Source organism: Mustela erminea, chromosome 12 (genome assembly GCF_009829155.1).
Source record: "Mustela erminea isolate mMusErm1 chromosome 12, mMusErm1.Pri, whole genome shotgun sequence".
NCBI classification, from domain to species: Eukaryota; Metazoa; Chordata; class Mammalia; order Carnivora; family Mustelidae; genus Mustela; species Mustela erminea.
In genome coordinates, this window is record NC_045625.1 from 77,715,844 (window position 1) to 77,734,245 (window position 18,402).

The 18,402-nt window shown below is 42.9% G+C and overlaps 1 protein-coding gene across 3 annotated transcripts in view; it reads right to left on the reverse strand.

The window, feature by feature from the left end:
* Positions 1 to 268: 268 nt before the first annotated feature.
* OSTF1 (osteoclast stimulating factor 1) overlaps positions 269 to 18,402 on the reverse strand; it is a 52,391-nt gene continuing 34,257 nt past the window's right edge. Inside the window, exons 4-11 of one of the 3 annotated variants that reach the window (XM_032306847.1) lie at positions 17,845 to 17,908; positions 16,098 to 16,151; positions 14,316 to 14,423; positions 13,346 to 13,395; positions 9,991 to 10,069; positions 7,337 to 7,435; positions 1,316 to 1,346; positions 269 to 896 (exon numbers count right to left, since the gene is read on the reverse strand). In XM_032306847.1, the coding sequence (XP_032162738.1) occupies positions 857 to 896; positions 1,316 to 1,346; positions 7,337 to 7,435; positions 9,991 to 10,069; positions 13,346 to 13,395; positions 14,316 to 14,423; positions 16,098 to 16,151; positions 17,845 to 17,908 (525 nt within the window). In that variant the 3' untranslated portion in view covers positions 269 to 856. Of the gene's footprint in view, positions 897 to 1,315; positions 1,347 to 3,280; positions 6,342 to 7,336; positions 7,436 to 9,990; positions 10,070 to 13,345; positions 13,396 to 14,315; positions 14,424 to 16,097; positions 16,152 to 17,844; positions 17,909 to 18,402 lie in introns of those variants that run through there. The other 2 variants (XM_032306848.1, XM_032306849.1) reach the window with 2 other exon arrangements.

Genomic DNA, 18,402 nt, shown 5'->3' on the forward strand with positions numbered 1-18,402 from the left:
TAAGGAAATCAATTTTTTTAATCTTTCAGACCACAAGCAAACTGTAATGAGTTACTGGATTTCTTCATACTGTGTATAACCTTGGAGATAAAACTGGAGTCTAATAATTACTGAAGTTATGTATTTCATTATAAATGTATCTTCTCCATGATTATTGTCTCGACTTTAATCAGGTTAAATCAAATATATAAAGTTGAACAGAAATGTGGCTACTTTGATTCCTTTGTGCTAATAAATATGAAATAGGACTTAAAAAATAAAATCAGCCTTTACCTAAATATAAAGAGCTTTATTTACCAGCAAAGAGTGATCCACAAAAACAGACAAAAGGAATACAGTCTCTTAAATGTTTATTTTTGTCAGAATAGCCGACGACTTTCTGTTAAGTCTTTTGGTTCATTATTATAACAAGCATTTTTCCCTTGAAAAATCCATTCAAAATATTTCAATCCTTGAGGTAAAGAACTTAAAAAAAATAAAATAAAATGAAACAAAACAAAAAAACAAAACCAAATACCATTCTGATATTTTAAAGAAAAAAAAATTTTAATTCCTTTAAAACTTGATAAATAGAAATAATCTCTTCTTGTTCTACTCTGGTGAACAAAAATGTACTTTATACAGCAAAGTATCCAGTCACTTATTGGCAAACTGAAGGTGAAAACCTACCCATTTACACGTTCTATGCAAACGCAGTGCAATACTTCCATGTTCATATAGACTTAAAAAAAAAAAAAAAAAGACAAAAAACAGTTACCAACACTCTTCTGGCAAAGACAAAGGTTTTGGAATGGCAAAAGCAACAGATGTTTTAGCTCTCGAATCTCCAGAAGGGAATTAATCGGAGTCTTCATCATCAAGATATTCCTCGGCATTGCTTAATGTTCGAACAGCATCTAAACAGAATGGAGGGCAGAGCAAAACAGAGACATTACAAATTGCTCAGATTTTGTTTTCACTTTCAAAGCTCCTGATAGCTCCACAAACTGTAATCTTTCCTCAGACCCTGGGACTGTACTGCCCCCAAGGATCTTTTTCAACTTTTGCTTTCTTGCCTAACTGCTAAGGATTTGCTGCCACAGAGGCTGACAATTACAGATGTCTGCATGTTCCTTAGACATGCAAAAAAATAAAGCATGTGATGCTAATGCACCATTAATCTACCCTGCACAAAATGCAACCAGCCCCATGCACCATGACCAGCATGGAACACACGGGAAGCCCCTCCACTCTGACCAGTGTACTTCCAACCTCCTCTCCCAAAGACAAGTGCACACACGTGGCTTCAGTCAGTCGACAACCCGCGAGGCCTTACCTGAGGGCAAGGTCACTGGGTAGAAAGATAACTAATGTGGGGGAAAAGGGAAAAGAAAGAGAATGAAAACACAGAAGCTTCAGTTTCACTTTTAAAACTATGGATAAAGTAGGCTCAGAAGCAAAAGAATGAAACAAAATAAATAAAAGTGTGAAACGGAAACAACAGTATCCCACCATATGTTAAATCAGGCTTGGACAGGGTTCAAAAAGAAGGCATCTGATCTTTAACTGTTCAGCTATTCAAGTGTCTAGTTAAATGCCTATAAGCAACAGGTTACATGAGGTATCATTTTAGGGGGAAACGGAAATGGAAGTATAAGAGCTGTTAGAGTTCAATAAATGTATGTGATCATGGTTTCTAAACACTCAATCCCTATGCTCACTGGAGATGTCACTGATCCCAAGTCTGGGGCAGAAAATGTAAAAGATTCACCTGGAACCCAGCATAAAGTAAGGATGCTATCAAAGAGAGCATCATTTTAAAAAGACTCATGATCCAACCTGAAGAGGCCTCCACTAGCCAAAGAGGGACTATCAATAGGGATACTAGGGGCGCCTGGGGGGCTCGGTCCGTTAAGGCAGAAGTCTGCCTTCAGCTCAGGTCATGATTGTGGGATCCGGGATCGAGCCCCACGTCGGGCTCCCCACTGAGTGGGGAGTCTGCTTCTCCCTCTCCCTCTGCAACTCCCCCTGCTTGTGCTCATGCGCTCTCACAAATAAATAAAATCTTCAAAAAATTTTTTTTTAAAAATAAGGAAACTGGGGTGCCTGGGTGGCTCAGTGTTGGGTTAAGCCCCTTCCTTCAGCTCAGGTCATGATCTCAGGGTCCTGGGATCAAGCCCTGCATTGGGCTTTCTGCTCAGTGGGAAGCCTGCTTCCCCCCCACCCCCACAACCCCATCTGCTGCTCTGCCTACTTGTGATCTCTCTCTCTCTCTGTCAAATAAATAAATAAAATTTTTTTTAAAAAAATAAAGACTAATATAGTGGACTGAAACACAGCACGTATTTCGACATACACCAAGGAGAATTCACCAGACCTCTTTGGAGAATAATATGGAACCAGTACCTTATTTTGAAAATTCATTAACAAAGGATAAAAATCAAGCCTTTATTCTGCCCCTATTGAACAAACTATTATTTCTGAGTAATCAAGCCATGGATGAAGGGAATTTTTTTTTTTTAACAGAATGTTCCGGCTAATAACTGAGACAGGAGTGACAGAATTCAAATATCACCATTTTGCAACTGTCCGTGAAATAGTGGATCCAGACAATGATTATCGATGAATGGTAATGTCACAGGACAAGTGACAGATATTCTGTGTCTCTGATGAAACAACTGTCTTCATGAAGTATGTTTCCCTCTATCCCTTAGGTAGACGGATAAAATGGAAAATCTAATCAAAGCTCTAGATCTAACACCAACTGACAAAAATACAGAGGAAAGAGGAACATGACAAAGAGCACTATGGAGAGGCACATATGCACGTATGCCATCTAGACTGGAAATTTCAGGAAAAGTGACCCAGCTTTTTAACAAGTAAATCACCAGGCTAGCAAAAGAGAGGAAGTGGAGAGGGAGAGAAAGCAATGATTTAAGAGATGTACCTACCAATCAGAGCCTGACCTTATTCAGACTCTGACTTAAATTATAAACAAGTAAGTAAACATAGAAATAGGTAAATAAAGGGTGCCTGGGTGACTCAGTGGTGAAATAAATAAATAATAGTAAATAGGGTGGAAATGTTTTTTTTTAAATGCTAGAAACACGGGGGCACCTGGGTGGCTCAGTGGATTAAAGCCTCTGCCTTCAGCTCAGGTCATGATCTCAGGGTCCTGGGATCGAGCCCCACAGCAGGCTCTCTGCTTGGCAGGGAGCCTGCTTCCCCACTTCTCTGCCTACTTGTGATCTCTCTCTCTCTTTGTGAAATGAATGAACAAAATCTTTTAAAAAAATCTTTAAAAAATATGTAAATAAAGCATAAACAAACATATATGGAAAAAAGGGGGAAATTTGGGAAATGACAAGATTTATTTGATGATACAAAGGCATTATTAATTTTATGCATGCTGATGATACTATAGTTTTTTTCAGTTATCATCTTTATAAATTTAGAATTATTGCAAAAAAGGAAGGGACAAGGGAGAGTTGGTACAAGGGAAGTTGAAATGGATTTATCTACAAGAAGGAAACATGAAGGAACAAATGGATATAAGCAGAACAGAGGCAAACTTCAAAGATTTCACAGCAGCTTCCAAACTCCTAGAAGTCTCCAGGTTTCGGTATTTGTGTCCATCCACCTTACGAGAAATTCGGAGACCTGGATAGAATATACTTTGTCCTATCCCACACATACTCACAACCTTCAGACTGGCTGTAAACTTAGGAAAAGAAGCCTTCTGAGCCACAGACAAAAAGACAATATCAAAGCTCTTTCCTACTCTACTTCATTACTACAATCCTATGTTTTGCCACTTGAGATAGTCTTTGTCCTTCCATGGTTACTTCTGCCTTTTATTTCAACCTCGTTTCTCCTGTTAGCAAGAGAAGATGGCGCGCCATGGCGCAAACGTTACTGACAGGAAATCAAGAGACAGGAATGAGCCAGGCAAATAAACTCCTCCACCTTCCTTCCTTTCACAGATCGTGCTCAGGCAGTTTCTCTGGAAACTTCTCATATGGCCAAGTGCTGAGGAGCTGTATCTCTTCACAGCCCGCCCATCCTGGCCGTGGCCATGATAATAGTAATGTATCTCCTAGTGATGCATCCCCTTCTTTCCTACGTCACTTCCATTTCTCCCCAGTGTCACTGACCTGGAACTGCACATTCCAAATCAAGCACCAGTATTTAAGACAAACAAACAAACGATAAATAAATAAGTGGTAGAAAGAAAGACACATTAAGCTAAATATATCTCACAGACAGAGTATTAAGTGAAAAGAAGTTAAACACAAAAAAGTACATACTGTTTGGTTCCATTTATATCAAGTTCAAGCACAGGCAAATGATGAGAGAAAGGGAGAATATGGAAGGGGCTTCTTGGGTATGGAAAATATGCTCTACCTTGATCTGGGTTGTGGCAAATAGGTGTGAGCACAGTTAAAACACACACACTTACACTCACACACACACATACACATCAAGATGTAAACTTGGGATTTATATATTTACTTAATATAAATTATGCCCCAATTTGTAAAAACTGGAAAAAGAATTTACATTGTGGAACCCTTAAGGTGGGGTTGAACCCTGATCCTGCACTCATATCCCAAAGTTACCCAAGGTAACTACAAAAATGGAACTTTTTTTTTCTCTTCCAAAAATCCAAGATGTGTTCTTAAAAGTGGGCAAGAAACATCAGGATATACTTTTTTCAGTGCAGAGTTTGTGCTGATAATTACCTATATGGCCCAATAGTCAACTCTGATTCCAACTAGGATCACAATACAAATTCAAATATTTTACTGGATGATTATGGAATGAAGCAAGAAAAAAGAGAGGAAAAAGGTAACATGAAAACTAAAATGTGAAAGTTCATTTCTTGCCTCTGTGTGCCAGGCCCCCAGATTACCTCATTAATGAGTCCATTATCTAATCGATACAAATTTAGGAAAGTAGCCTAAAGACACTTGGCATGAACAGAGAAAAAGAGACTTTCCTCCCAGCCCCATTCTACAAAGACTATAGAAAGGTGAGGCAGAAAAGAGCAGTTTGCCTTCTGCGTCCCCCAGCTCCTGCTGCCCACGTGGAGGCTCTGGGTACAGCTCGCTGGGGTCTAATCCAAAGTGTGGCATTTTCCTTGTCTACCATGATCAAGCTTATAGTGTACATGAGTCTCTGATAACCTTCAGCTCATAAGAAGTCTTACTCCATGATCAGGACATTCTGAAGGGACCCACATAGCAAACAGAGCAACAGGAAGTCAGCGGCAGAAAAAAGAAGTTAGGCCATAGTCCGACTTCCAGAACCAACCAAGGCAGCAGGAAGGTAGAGACAGGCTCCAAGTAAAAGTATTTCTCCCTCATAGGTACATATATGGCTTCTCAGTCAAAATGTAGGATTGCTAAGGAGCAGCCCTCAGCTGGTAAATACTTTCTCACCCCTTTAGCAGACCCTCAATCCATCTATGCATGAGTAATTATTTTAAAGAAACACTATCTCTGCCAGTGAGAATTCATGGCTTAAATAATTAAGGAACCCAAGTTTCTTAATGGTTTAATGGTTTGCACTATATCTGAACTGAAAGTTAAAAGAAATAAAAATCTGGAGCAAAGACCTATCTGGAGTAAAGAACAGAGGAACAGCAGATTCGTGAGGAGGGCTATGAGGGGAATGTGGTGACGGACAGGCAAGGAGGATAATTCTGGTGGCTCCCTTGGTAAGTCAGGAAGAGATAAGCTCTGTTTGCGATTTTTGATCGACTAAAGCAGGAAACCAGAGGACTGGCTTTATTTTGTTGCTTCTGCTGGAACTGGGCTATACATAAGAAAAGATAACGTTGCCTCTTCTTATAAAACAAAGGGTACTTAGCTAAGGAAGAAAAAAGCTTTCCCAAAGTTCAAAAATTAATGGGAGTGTGATTTACATGATGAAACAGAAATCAGTACCTCGTTACACAAGCTCAGAACTCTGACAGTGATCGGACTCAGCTTAAAATGCAAACAAATGGATGGAGCCTCTACACCAGAAATGCATCAGAAGCTGATCTGGTGATTCTGCACCAGCATGAATCAGTCTCAACTTCCATCTCCACAGCAACACAGAGTAGGGTTGGAATGGTGAGTAGTGATGTGAAATGAAGACTTGTGAAAAGTAAGTTCTCCATTATACTAGCATCCATTCTAGAAAATGGCGGGAGAGATGCATCAATCATTGGCTTCTCCTTCAAAGTGGCATTAGAGAGCCAAACACAGGAGTAGAGGAAGGCTTGAGGAGCAGACGGGGGAGAGTGAATGTGCCCTCCAACCAAATCATCTCCTACTTTTCTTTTCTCTACCTCTGAATTCTCGTGGGTCAGGAGGCTGATGGCAGATGAAAGGGAGACACAGGACAGGGAAATGGGAAGAAGAGTTAAAACACATCCCGCCAGTATTTCTAAGAAATACAGATGTCTGCATGTTCCTTAGAATGGTTCGTTCAGTAGGTTATGTGCTGAGAGGTCTCTGAACAGTAATCATGAAGGACACAAATGCGTTTAACACCTTTTCTTTGACACCTTTTCAAAACAACCACACAAACCTTTCATTTTTTTTTTTCTTTCAAACCTATTCTCCCACATCAGCAGATATTTTTATCTTTAAGGATATATACCTAAACTTTACTTTTAAAAACCACCCAGAGTCTATAAGTAAACACCAAACTGCTTACCAAGTCTAGAATATTCTGATTATCGTTTATTGATACTCTCATTTAAAATAAAAACCAAATAGAACCATGGAGCTCTTTAGTGCTTAATTGAAAAAAAATATATTTAGAGATAGTAAAAACCTCTCTGAAAACGAGGATATGGAGAGCAGGGCTCTCTGATAAGGGCTCTAATGGAAAGGAAGGTGATTACAACCTGATTGTAAGGAACAAAGGAAACATACAATAAAATACTAAAAGATCAATGTCTCTTCAACTTATTTGCATGAAGGTATTTCTTCTAAGGCGAACGTTCCAAATTAGACCCAGGAGATAAAACCTAACTTCAGAGCCACATGAAGAGTTTCCTGAGAAGAGTGGTTTTTTGCCCATTCTAAGACGATAACCTTTGGTCATGATGGTGCCAGAGGAGAACGGAGAATGAAAGCTGAGGGGCGCCTGGGGGGCTCAGTGGGTTAAGCCTCTGCCTTAGGCTCGGGCTGTGATCTTAGGGTCCAGGGATGGAGCCCCACATTGGGCTCTCTGCTCAGCGGGAAGCCTGCTTCCCCGCCTCTCTCCTCCTGCCTCTCTGCCTACTTGTGATCTCTGACTGTCAAATAAATAAATAAAATCTTAAAAAAAAAAAAAAAAAAAAAGGATGAAAGCTGAATACCTGTGCCCTGTTTCTTTTTCAGGAGAGACGCGCAGGCGGCATTCGTAGCCATGTCCAGGGCCAGCTTCTTCTCATTGTTTTTTAAGTCTGTTCTCGCACCTTTTCCGCAACACAAGAAAAGCACATCAGGTGTTTCTGAAGAATCTAGAGTAGCAGACAGTTTCCTTCTACTTGAACTAATCAGCTGGGGCCAAACGAATGAGAAAACCCCTCTGGTGCTGAAGTCAGCTTTTTCAGAACAGTAAGAGCCCACTTAGCATCTTCAATCCAGGGGCCTGCTGCTGTACCGCTGATAATTAGGCACCATTAAAATTACCCTTTCCTTTCAAGTGCCTAGAATACTGCATGTGAGTTTTCAGCAGGGAGGGGGCCCTCCCCAAGGTGAATCCTGAGCCAGTCAGACTCCACAGTGTCTCGGCACTAGTTTTTGGAGACTCAGTATAATACACCCGTTGCTTCTTGAAAAAATACACATGGCTGGTGCCTGAGGAGATTAATATTTTATATCTGTAAGTGGACTCCTGTGCAAATTAGAAAAGTCACCCAATAAAACCTAGAGGCAATCCATTGTTCCCACAGCCCAGCTTCTACTTGCTTTTCTTCCTCGTCTTCACGATGGTAAAAGTTACATCAGAACTCAAGAGTACATTTTCGTTGTTAGAGATTTAAAAATACAGAAGTATGCTGAAGTCCCACTTCATCCTCCAACTTACCCATCCCTTCCCCTTCTTCTAGCTCGTCCACAGGAAACCATTCCCAGCAAGTGGGCATCAACCCTCATCTCCCTTAGGTGCGTGAATGCATTCACAGACATCTACGTATATATACACAAATTCATAGCACATACATTGGCCTGTAAACTGATTTTTTAACCTAACAATACATAGTGGTATTCCTTCATACTATTCCTTATTAATACACATCCTTATAACTCAATCTATTTAAACGTTTGTTTAAGTATTCAATTTTGTGGACACTGCAAAATTTATTTAATCACCAGGGGCACTTAGGCTGCTCCTTTATTACAAACAGCACTGCTGTATACCTCCTTGAACATCTTTCTGAGGTCTGGTTTTCTAGAAGTGATGCTGGAATGTAAGGATATGTACATTTTTCATTCTGCAAGGTACTGTCAGATTGCTTTCCAAGAAGGCCTTACCCATCTGCACTTTCTGCCACAGTATAGGAGAGTGCCGTTCTCTTTGTAACCACATCCTCTTCCATAAACAAAAAAATAAATGTATGAAACTCAAAGGCACAAAAATAGTTGAGTTAAGAAAGCTTGGCCTATTTAATTAGGAATATGGCGACGTGTATAAAAATCTCCCTCATGAGCAGATCCCGATCTACCCATAGCGAAGGGTCTAGAAACCTCATTTTCTTGTTGTGCTACAGGTTAAAAAAAATCCTGAGGGTTAAGAGTTCTGTGGCTAATTGTACCCTACATTAAATTACACTTTAGAACTCATGTACATGATTTCTGTCAGGACAGGAAATGTTCAGAGCCAGCATTGCAGGAGAAGAAATAACCATTTCCTGTGTCCCTCTCCACCCACACTACCCAACAGCAATGCGATGTGAGCCATATATGTCATTTCTAAGTTTTCTAGTGGCCACATTTTCAAAAAAGAGGAATTCGTTTTCGTAATACATTTTCTTTAACCCGGTATATCCAAAAGGTGACTGGTCTATCATAGAACCAACATAAAAATTATTCTGATGCTTTACATCTTTTTTTCACCAAGTCTTTGACATTCGACGTGCATTTTACACATGCAGCACATCTCAGTTCAGACGAGGCTCATTTTCCCAGCTTAGTGGCAGAGGCACAGAAGGCGCAGTTCTAGGCATAACCTTAAGGGGGCGCTACAATGGTCCTCACGCTGATCTTTTTTACACCTGAGGTTTACATCATCAACACACTTTAAACCAGTTAACATTTTTCCTCATATATCCCACAACATTGCTCCGAGGAGCCCTAATGACAGCGTACCTATAGGACACCTTGGAATTCAAGCAACTTATAGCCTTCTAGACCAGGGTACAGCATGGTTGGGGTGGGGGGGATGCCTGGCCCTCTGAAACGGTTATAATGAATATGTGTGGGACAAGTGGATGGACAGATGGATGGTCAGCCCATAATTTCACTGTCTCCTCTGACTTGTAGAGAAATAGGGAATCAAGGGATCTTCTCATTCTTCGTCTGTCTCAAAGCTGAACGTTATAGCTACAGCTTCTTTCTTATCTATCAAGACTTTCCTGTGTGAACAGAGACCTCAGCAACTTTACCCACACAGCCTTCCGAGATAGAATCTTCTCTACACATGCACGCACACAGGCACACACACACGCACACCTTTCTTCTAAGGCCCTTTAATCCTGCAGAAATATACAATAAACAAGTCCTGAAAGTAATATATGTAACCTTAAAGCTTACCAAACTTTCAATTTAATACTAAAAGCTTCACACAATTCACCTCAATACTGTAATTTCATCTTATTGTAACAATCCTGTGATACAGACAGAGTGAGTTAAAATCCCAGTTTCAAAACACAGAGCCTATTATTCTTCCTACTATCTCAAATAATATAATTGAATGTAGCCTATTTTTCCAGGGTACGTGAAGGCTGGATAAACTGGGCACACCCTTTACCTTTTTCCAGAAGCAACTGGACAATATCTGCATAACCCTTCCAGGCGGCAGCGTGTAAGGCTGTGTCTCCCAACTTGTTCTACAGTGAATTAAGAGAGAGAAAGCAGCATTTTAAAAATAGAGTGTGGATTAAAAATGTGCATGAGGGGCACCTGGGTGTCTTAGTGGGTTAAAGCCTCTACATTTGGCTCAGGTCGTGATCTCAGGGTCCTGGGATCGAGCCCCGTACTGGGCTCTCTGCTCGGCGGGAGGACTGCTTCCTCCCTCTCTCTTTGCCTGCCTCTCTGCCTACTTGTGATCTCTGTCTGTCAAATAAATAAATGAAATATTAAAAAGAAAAGAAAAGAAAAGAAAATGTGTATGAATTCAGGTTCACCCTAAGTAAACCTACAACAAGAACAAGTCACAAAATCATAAAATTCCAGAGAGAAAGAAGAGTCACAAGATGACAGAAAAGTCATGTGGGGGGAGGGGATGGGCTGGAGGAGCCGAAACCGACTGGGCAGAACACCAGGCGACCTGCAGGTGCCCGCAGAAGACACCAGGAGGAAGCAAGCAGATCTGTCCCTGCAGAAACCCTACATGAATTAGCAACTGGAGATGCCCGGAGACATTGGAGCGGGCAAGAGGCGTGGGAGTGAAAACAAGAGGACTGGGTGAAAGTGTTTATTATGGAAGTAATTAGATCACCCTCCTCACTCCTTGCTGTCAGGTGACCCCGTGCAGATGGCAGACTTACCCTGTCAAGAAATTAACCAGATCGTTTCCAAGCCCATGGGACGTAGAGGTACAAGGTAAGGTGGCAATGAGGCCAGGAGCTAAAAGCAGTGGCTAAGCTTGAAACCGACAAGCTGAGCAGTAAGTTGCCCCAGAGTGCATGGTCTAGCATCTACCCCCAGGCAGGAGGCTGCAGGACAGTTCTCCAGTGGAGCTCAACAGCCTCACCTGCAGAGGAGGAAGAGGGTATTCATGCTGACATCTGGTTATCACCCAGCGAAACAGCCAATATCTTACGTCGCCCTACAGAGAAGCCCCGTGAGCAGGCAGAACATCTACCACACTTCAGAGAGTAGGTATTTGGAAATACTAGGTACTAGCAAAGCCTCCATTATTTGAGAAAAGATCAAACCAAAATTAATGGAGCTCAGGGGAAAAAGACACAGTGAATGGCAGAAAATGTTTTAAAAAGCTCCAATTCATAGATCTGAGGTATCACATGAAAGAGCATAATGGAACAAAAAAATGCTACTTGAAAATAATAATCAGAGTAAAAGAAAAAACTTTTAGTGGGCAGAATTCTAAGACGGTGCCTAAGGTCCCTGCCTCCTGGGATCCACCCCCTGAAGAATCCCTCCACCTTGAGTATGGGTGAGACTAAGGAATAGGGGATATCACTCCCCTAATTAGGTTTCTAATCGGTTGATGCTGACTTCATCAAAAGGGATATTATACCGAGTGGGCCTGGCCTAATCAGGTGAGCCCTTTTCCAAAGGGGGAGCATCGGAGACACAATCTTCCACTGGCCTTCAAGAAGAAAGCAAACGGCCATGTTGTGAAATGTCTGTGGAGAGGGCCACAGACACTACAGGCGCAAGAAACTGAAAGCTAAGGGTAAGGGCCAGAGCACTATGGGCGCAAGAAACTCAATCCTCCTGGCAAACTTGAGTGAGCCTGGAACAGGAGCTGAGCTCCAGAGGAGAAACCAGTCCAACTAATCCCTTGATTCTGGCCCCTGAGACCCTGTGCAGAGAACCCAGCTGTGCCACACCCAGAATTCCGGTCTATCTACAAAAGTATAAGGCAAATGGGTGTCGTTTTAAGCTGCTGAGTCTGTGGTGTTTTGTTACACAGCAACAGAAAACTTACACAGGACAGAAAGGAATTAAAGAGGTAACCAAGATAAAACACGAAGGTAAGAAGATCTCTGAGCAAAACTAAATAACTGGAGCCTCAATGTTAAGAGGTCCTACCTCATTACGAACAAGCATTCCAGAACCAAAGAACAAAGCATTCCAGAACCAAAGAACAAAGACAATCATCAGTAAAAGCTGGAAAAGAAACACCAGACAATATTTTTCTAGGCTGAAAGAGTCCACCACTGTTACTGGGAAGAGACCCACATCATGGTAAAATTTCAGACCACCACGGACACAGGGACAATTCTGGGTGAGAGAAAAAGCAGACCCCACGCAGAAGAAGGGGAATCAAAATGGCATCAAACCTCTCAAAAGCAAGCCTAAAAACTGAGTACCCTAGAGGCCTGCCTGCAAAATTCCAAGGGAAATCATTTTCAACCTGGAATTCTCTCAGCCCAGTCAATCCCTTGGACCCCTTTCTTAGCAATCTGCTTGAAGAGGTTCTTCAACAACAGGACGACAAACGCGGAAAGGCTTCGCGGGAAGACAGCAAAGGGCAGCAGAGACCAAGCTGCTCAGATCAGAGAACGAGGAGGAGGATGTTGGGAGGTGCCAGTACCATTCCCGGGCGGGGTGGAGCCCGCGGCTGGGAGAAAACAGTTATCTTACACATTTTGGAAAAGCATGTCAAGAGAACATGAAACAGTGTAGAAGTCTCCAGTGAGATACAAAAACTAAAAACCAGCTAAATAAAAGTAAGGCCAGAAACAGAAATGACACAAACAGTGAGCAATATTTAGCCATAATACTTGCAAGCATTACAATGTTACTCTACAGAGTAGCGTACCGGAAACTCTAATAGGATACGTGGCAGATGACCAGAGGAGCAAAGGTTGCGAGCTGGCAGATCAGAGTGGGGGCGGGGAGAAGCAGAAGCCTTCAGACAGGACACCAGAGCATTGTGAAGATACTGACTTAGGGGACAGCTCTGTAGGTGTCTTCCTTAATAACATGACGGCAAGAGGAAAGCGCTAACAGCCAGAAGGAGTGAGTGGGTAGGATGGAGTACGATACGCATTTTGGGCTTAAACAATTTGGACTTCAGGACAATAGTACTTTTTTAACTACGTGTTTATAGGGTTTTGATTTAAAAGTGTATGAAAGAAGGGTGCCGGGTGGCTCTGTTGTTAAGTGTCTGCCTTCGGCTCAGGTCATGATTCCAGGGTCCTGGGTTCGAGCCCTGCATTGGGATCCCTGCTCAGCGGGAAGCCTGCTTCTCCCTCTCCATTTCCTACTCCCCCTGCTTGTGCTCTCTCTCGCTATGTCTCTCTCTGTCAAATAAATAAATAAAAATCTTTAAAAAAAAGTGTATGGAAGATATGAAATGAGGTCAGTTCAAGGCACCAAGACAGGCCTTTGCACACCCATAAGCCACCCATAAGCAGCCGAGAACAAGGTAGGTGTGTTATGACCACCAACTTCCATGTAAACGATCTTACCTGTTGGTTCAGTTCAACGTTTGGTTGAGTAAACAGCACTTCCACTACGTCTGAAATTTAAAAGGAGAGATATTTTTTAAGAATGAAAAGGAAAAGGCTGATGAGGCTAGGCATAATAGTTTTGAAAGAGAGGATTCTTTAGAAGAATCTTCAAGAACATCTGTACAACAAAATTGTTTAAATGTATGGAAGTACAGGACTTAAGAACCTAAAAAGGAGAATTATCTAGGGAAAAGTTGTTTTCAGATAATCTGGCTTCTGCATTTTGACACAGCAACCACTGTAGAACTAACTCTACATTTGCTATGCTACTTTATATTCATTTAACTAATCTGTGTTTATCAGCTAAAATAAGATTGGCTTCCTTTTGGGAAACAGCCAGAAACTTCTCCTTTGGCTCTGCTATTTATTAATCTGCTGGATGCTTTGTTTCTGGTTGTTGTGTTTGTTTTGTGTGTGTGCTGTAGGGAGAGGTAAATGGGTGTGGGTCAGGCTGAAACACATGTAGAAATTCCACTTGTCCTATTACCGATTTTAACGGAGAAGTTTATCAACTTGATCACTAACTTAAGCAAATGCTGTCCTTCCCCTACATCTAACAGCGTGCATTCAACTTAAAATGTAAATCAAGAAAGCGTATCTTGGGAGAAACTGAGCTGGAGGAGTCCCTGTTGCCCCTTTCTTCTGTAAGATCAGATCCTGGGGTTTGTTTTTACATGACTATTGTTTTCCTGTAACCTTCCAAGCCCGGGAGAGGAAAGGAAGTTTCCAGGCTTTCCAGTAAGGGAGGTCCACGCAGTGAGTATTCTACCTACTGCTTCCCAGACCTTCCAGGAACAAGGCTCTTTGGCCGAAGTTCTAAAGGACTTGAAACGAATCGATTGTTTTTTGTTTCTGTAAATCCGTGTCCTCTCTGCGGTGCACGGTTTTGGTAGCGCGGACGGCGAGGACAGCACACAGAAGCTAGTACCTTTATGGCCCCCGTGGCAGGCCCAGTAGAGCGCGGTGCTTCCAGCCTTGTCTAAGCCATTAACGCCGACTCCGTTGTCCAAACACTCTCTCAACCAGCTCAAGTTGCCTGAAAAAATTTCAAATTGATAAAAACATGAGAAAAAGGGTTTTTTTGTTTTGTTTTGTTTTGCTTCAAAATCAGTTTCATCCTCCACAAATTCCCATCTACAATGGATTCGTTAGCAAGTCTGAAATTAAAACCCAACCCACAATGCATTCATTATGGTACATTTTTGCTTCCAGTTTGTTAATGAAAAACATTGACAATGACTTGGGGGAGGGGTAGGGGGAGGGTCGGAAGGGCTTAAACAGCACAAATTATTTGTCACTGTTCTGAGACGCCCGGAGTCAGGTGCTGGCAGATTCAGTGTCCAGTAAGAGCCTGCTTCCTGGTTCATGGACACTGTCTTTCTACCCCTTGGACAGAAAAGGCAGGAGAGCTCCCCGGGGTCTCTATGGGCTTATTTAAATTCCAGTTATTTAACAAAGAGTGTAATATTCGGTTCAGGTACTAATGAATTTTTAAATGTCAGCTTTGCAATTCTATAACGTATGCACCATTCTAAACCAGTGATTTCCTTTTGTACATTCACATTTCAAAAAGATCTGGGGTATCTGGTGGCTCAGTTTGTTAAGCAACTGCCTTCGGCTCAGATCATGATCCCAGAGTCCTGGGATCAAGTCCCACATCGGACTCCCAGCTTCATAGGGAATCTGCTTCTCCCTCTGACCTTCTCCCTTCTAATGCTCTCTCTCTCTCTCAAATAAATAAATAAAATCATTTTAAAAACTCAGAAAGATCTGGAATAGAATGGAAGAGAGCGCCCTGAGGACTTACTAACAACTCCCCTTGTCTATGGCAGGGTTTCTCAACAGCAGCCCTATCGATGGCAGGGCTGCAGAATTCCTTGCTGTTGAGGCTAACCGGTGCCCCATAGTAAGTTTGACAATGTCCCCAGCATCTACTACCCAAAAGGTGCCAGGAGCATCCCCAAGTCTACAGTCAAAATGTCTCCAGGCATTGCTGAATATCTCAGGGTTTGGAGGAGGAAACCACAGATGTATGGGACCAAGGCCCATCCCTGTTGCTCCCTCCCTCCCCAACCTCAACCTCATCCCACACAACAACACTCTCCTAAATGCTAACGCCCACAAGAAGTCTCCACCCTCCTGCCCTCTGGTTACTCACTGCGGCCTCTATAACCTGCTTAACTTAAACATACTTCAACTGCTTTTCTTCTGACATCATCTTGTGATGATCTGTTACACACATGGCACCCCCGGCCAGACTCTGGGCTCCGGGAGTTACAGGCAATGCCTTTCCACCTGCCACTGAGCACAGACTAAATAAAGGACTCAAAAGTGTTTGGTGGCTGACATTTTAAAAATTAAAATCACAGGGGCACCCCGCCAGCTCAGCTGGTAGAGAATGTGATGCTTGATCTCGGGGTTGTGAGTTCAAGCCCCACACGGGGGTGTAGGGCTTACTTAAGGAAATTAAAAAAAAAAAATTAATCACATTTTCTCTTTCGAGGGTGCTAGAAGGCAGAACAGAGATCGCCTCTGGAGGACATGGGGGTTTAACTGGAATGGGAACATTTTAGGATGACACAAGTGTTCTAGATCTTAATCTGGGTGTTGGCGATATGGGTGTATATACCAGTCAGAAGTCATCAGACAATATAATTAAAATCTGTGTTTTGCTCTACTGCGTATCTCAATCAAAAACAATCACACCTACCTCTTTTTGCAGCTTCATGCAATGGATTGTCAATGGATTCTGCCTGCTCAGCCACTAGATTGAAAACAGAAAGAGCAAAGGCAACATTGAGAGTGCCACCCCGGTGACTCATGACTCACTAAAGCCACTTCGCAGCCCCCTGGCTCCCCAAGTGCCAGGGCCTTTCACCACATGGCAGCCCTTTGGGTGCGGATTTAAAAAAAAAAAAAAAAAAAAAAAGGCAGAAAATCAAACAGATGCTTCCTGCTTTAAAAGAAACTGAATTATTTGCAAATGAAACCAAACTGAGCAGTAAGGCAACACCATGGCAAGGAACTGGTGTATAAACAAAGCCACACGCAGTAATGAGCTGCCAGGATAAGCAAAAACAAGCAGATCACAGCCTGCATACCAGCACACCCAAGTCTGTCCTCAACTGAGTCACAGAAATGCGAAGGAAACCATTCCATGTTCATTTGTACATTCTGTAAAAACACCCGACTTCGAAGACGGTCGAAAATAATTGTTTCCCTGGTGTGTGTGCACGTGGGGGGCACGCATGAGGGGGAAAGAGTTCACTTCCCGTATCCACAAAGGGCGAGCGGCGTCCCTACCTGCCTCTGAGGAAGGGGAAGAGTTCTCTGCTGCCCTACAGTCAGCGGGAACGACCACACGCAGACTGCGGTTCAAAACAGCTGTCAGACCCGCACCCTCCCGCCATAAAGAGCTAAAACGGGACATGCCCTTGGCTACTGGAGGGTACAAAGCAACAGGGGGGAGCATTTTACATGCTCACTGTCTGTGACTCGCTGGAAATGGAGTGCAAAGGTTGGAGGAGAGTAGAAATGTTTCGAGTCTTTTTTTAACCCGGAATGGTATCACCTTTAGACCAGGGCAAGCGGGGCCCCTCCGTGGGGCCCTCCCCACCCCGCCCTTCCCCTCGCCCTCTTAGCTCCCCACAAACTTTGCAACAGTCTCTTCCTTGAAATTTTCTAAGTCCTGTGCCAGTGCTTGGAACTCGGCCTGACACCAGTCCCAGTGGTCCTGAGACTCATCCCGTGCTGAAGTCAAAAGGAATCTTGGAAGTGACTGAAATCAAACCTCTCACGACACGGTGGGGAAACAGTCCCAGGGACAGTGGAGAAGGGCCTTGGCTAAAGCCCCTTGTTATTAAGAAGTGGAAGAAAAAGGATTAAAACCCTGTTTACCCATCCCGGGCTCTTTTTACTCTACTTTGCCATTTTTTGCAGAAGTACTTTGTTTGCCCCTCTTCCAACTGATAGTGGCTTCAAGGCAGAGGCCGCCTCTCACTCCCCAAGCTCCTCACACTGCCTGGACACCCACCCAGTGAACACAACTGCCTCAGACGTGAAAGAACAAGGCAAGGTCACTCTGTCACCAGAGAAAGGGCTAGGCTAAGAAAACACCTGAGATTTGGTTTAACAGCAAAGGAAAAGGGAAAAAAAGAAAAACAAAAAACAACATGCTAAGAACTAGATAAAGGAAAGCCATAAGCACTTCCTTGGAGACCTGGGGTTCTACTGAGAGTGCAACAATGCATTTTCTTAAGCCAAAGAGTCAAGTTCAAGTGCCTCCAGTCCCCATTCCCCCTTTTATTAAGGAGAGCTTCATGGAGTACACAATGTCCTATCCTGGCAATGACTCCACTGAGTCTCGGCTAGGGCAGCAAGCAGAAAGGCTTCAGGAACTGCAACACTGAAAGTCCACAGAGTAGAAACGAAGTAATAGCCAACCCAGCCAAGCTTACCGTAGTTGCTTGGGATGAGTCCAGTCCTGCCTTTGGATGTGCCTTTCCACCAATTGGTATCACTCTAGTGAAAGAAGAGTTAGATTAAGTGGCACCAAATTTATATTCAATCACTTTTAAAACCATCTGGCTTGGGGTGCTTGGGTGGCTCAGTCAGTAAAGTATCTGCCTTCTGCTCTGGCCATAATCCCAGGGTCCTGGGATCGAGCCCCGTATCAGACTCCTTGTTCAGCAGGAAGCCTGTTTTTCCCTCTCTCTCTCCACAACCCCCCCTCCCGCTCATTCTCTCTCTCTAATAAATAAGCAAATAAAATCTTTAAAACAAACAAACAAACAAAAAACAAACAAACAAACAAACAAAAAAAAACATCTGGCTCATGGTCTGCCCTGCCCTACAGAATGACCATCGGCCCCGGTCACATCAAGTTTCCTCACCCCCTAGTTACGGACGCCTGTTACCGCTCTCATTAAAGTACAAATGTACCCCCATCGGCCTGCGACATACACAATACACTTCATCACAGACCCTCAACAACCATACACATCAGAGATCATGGG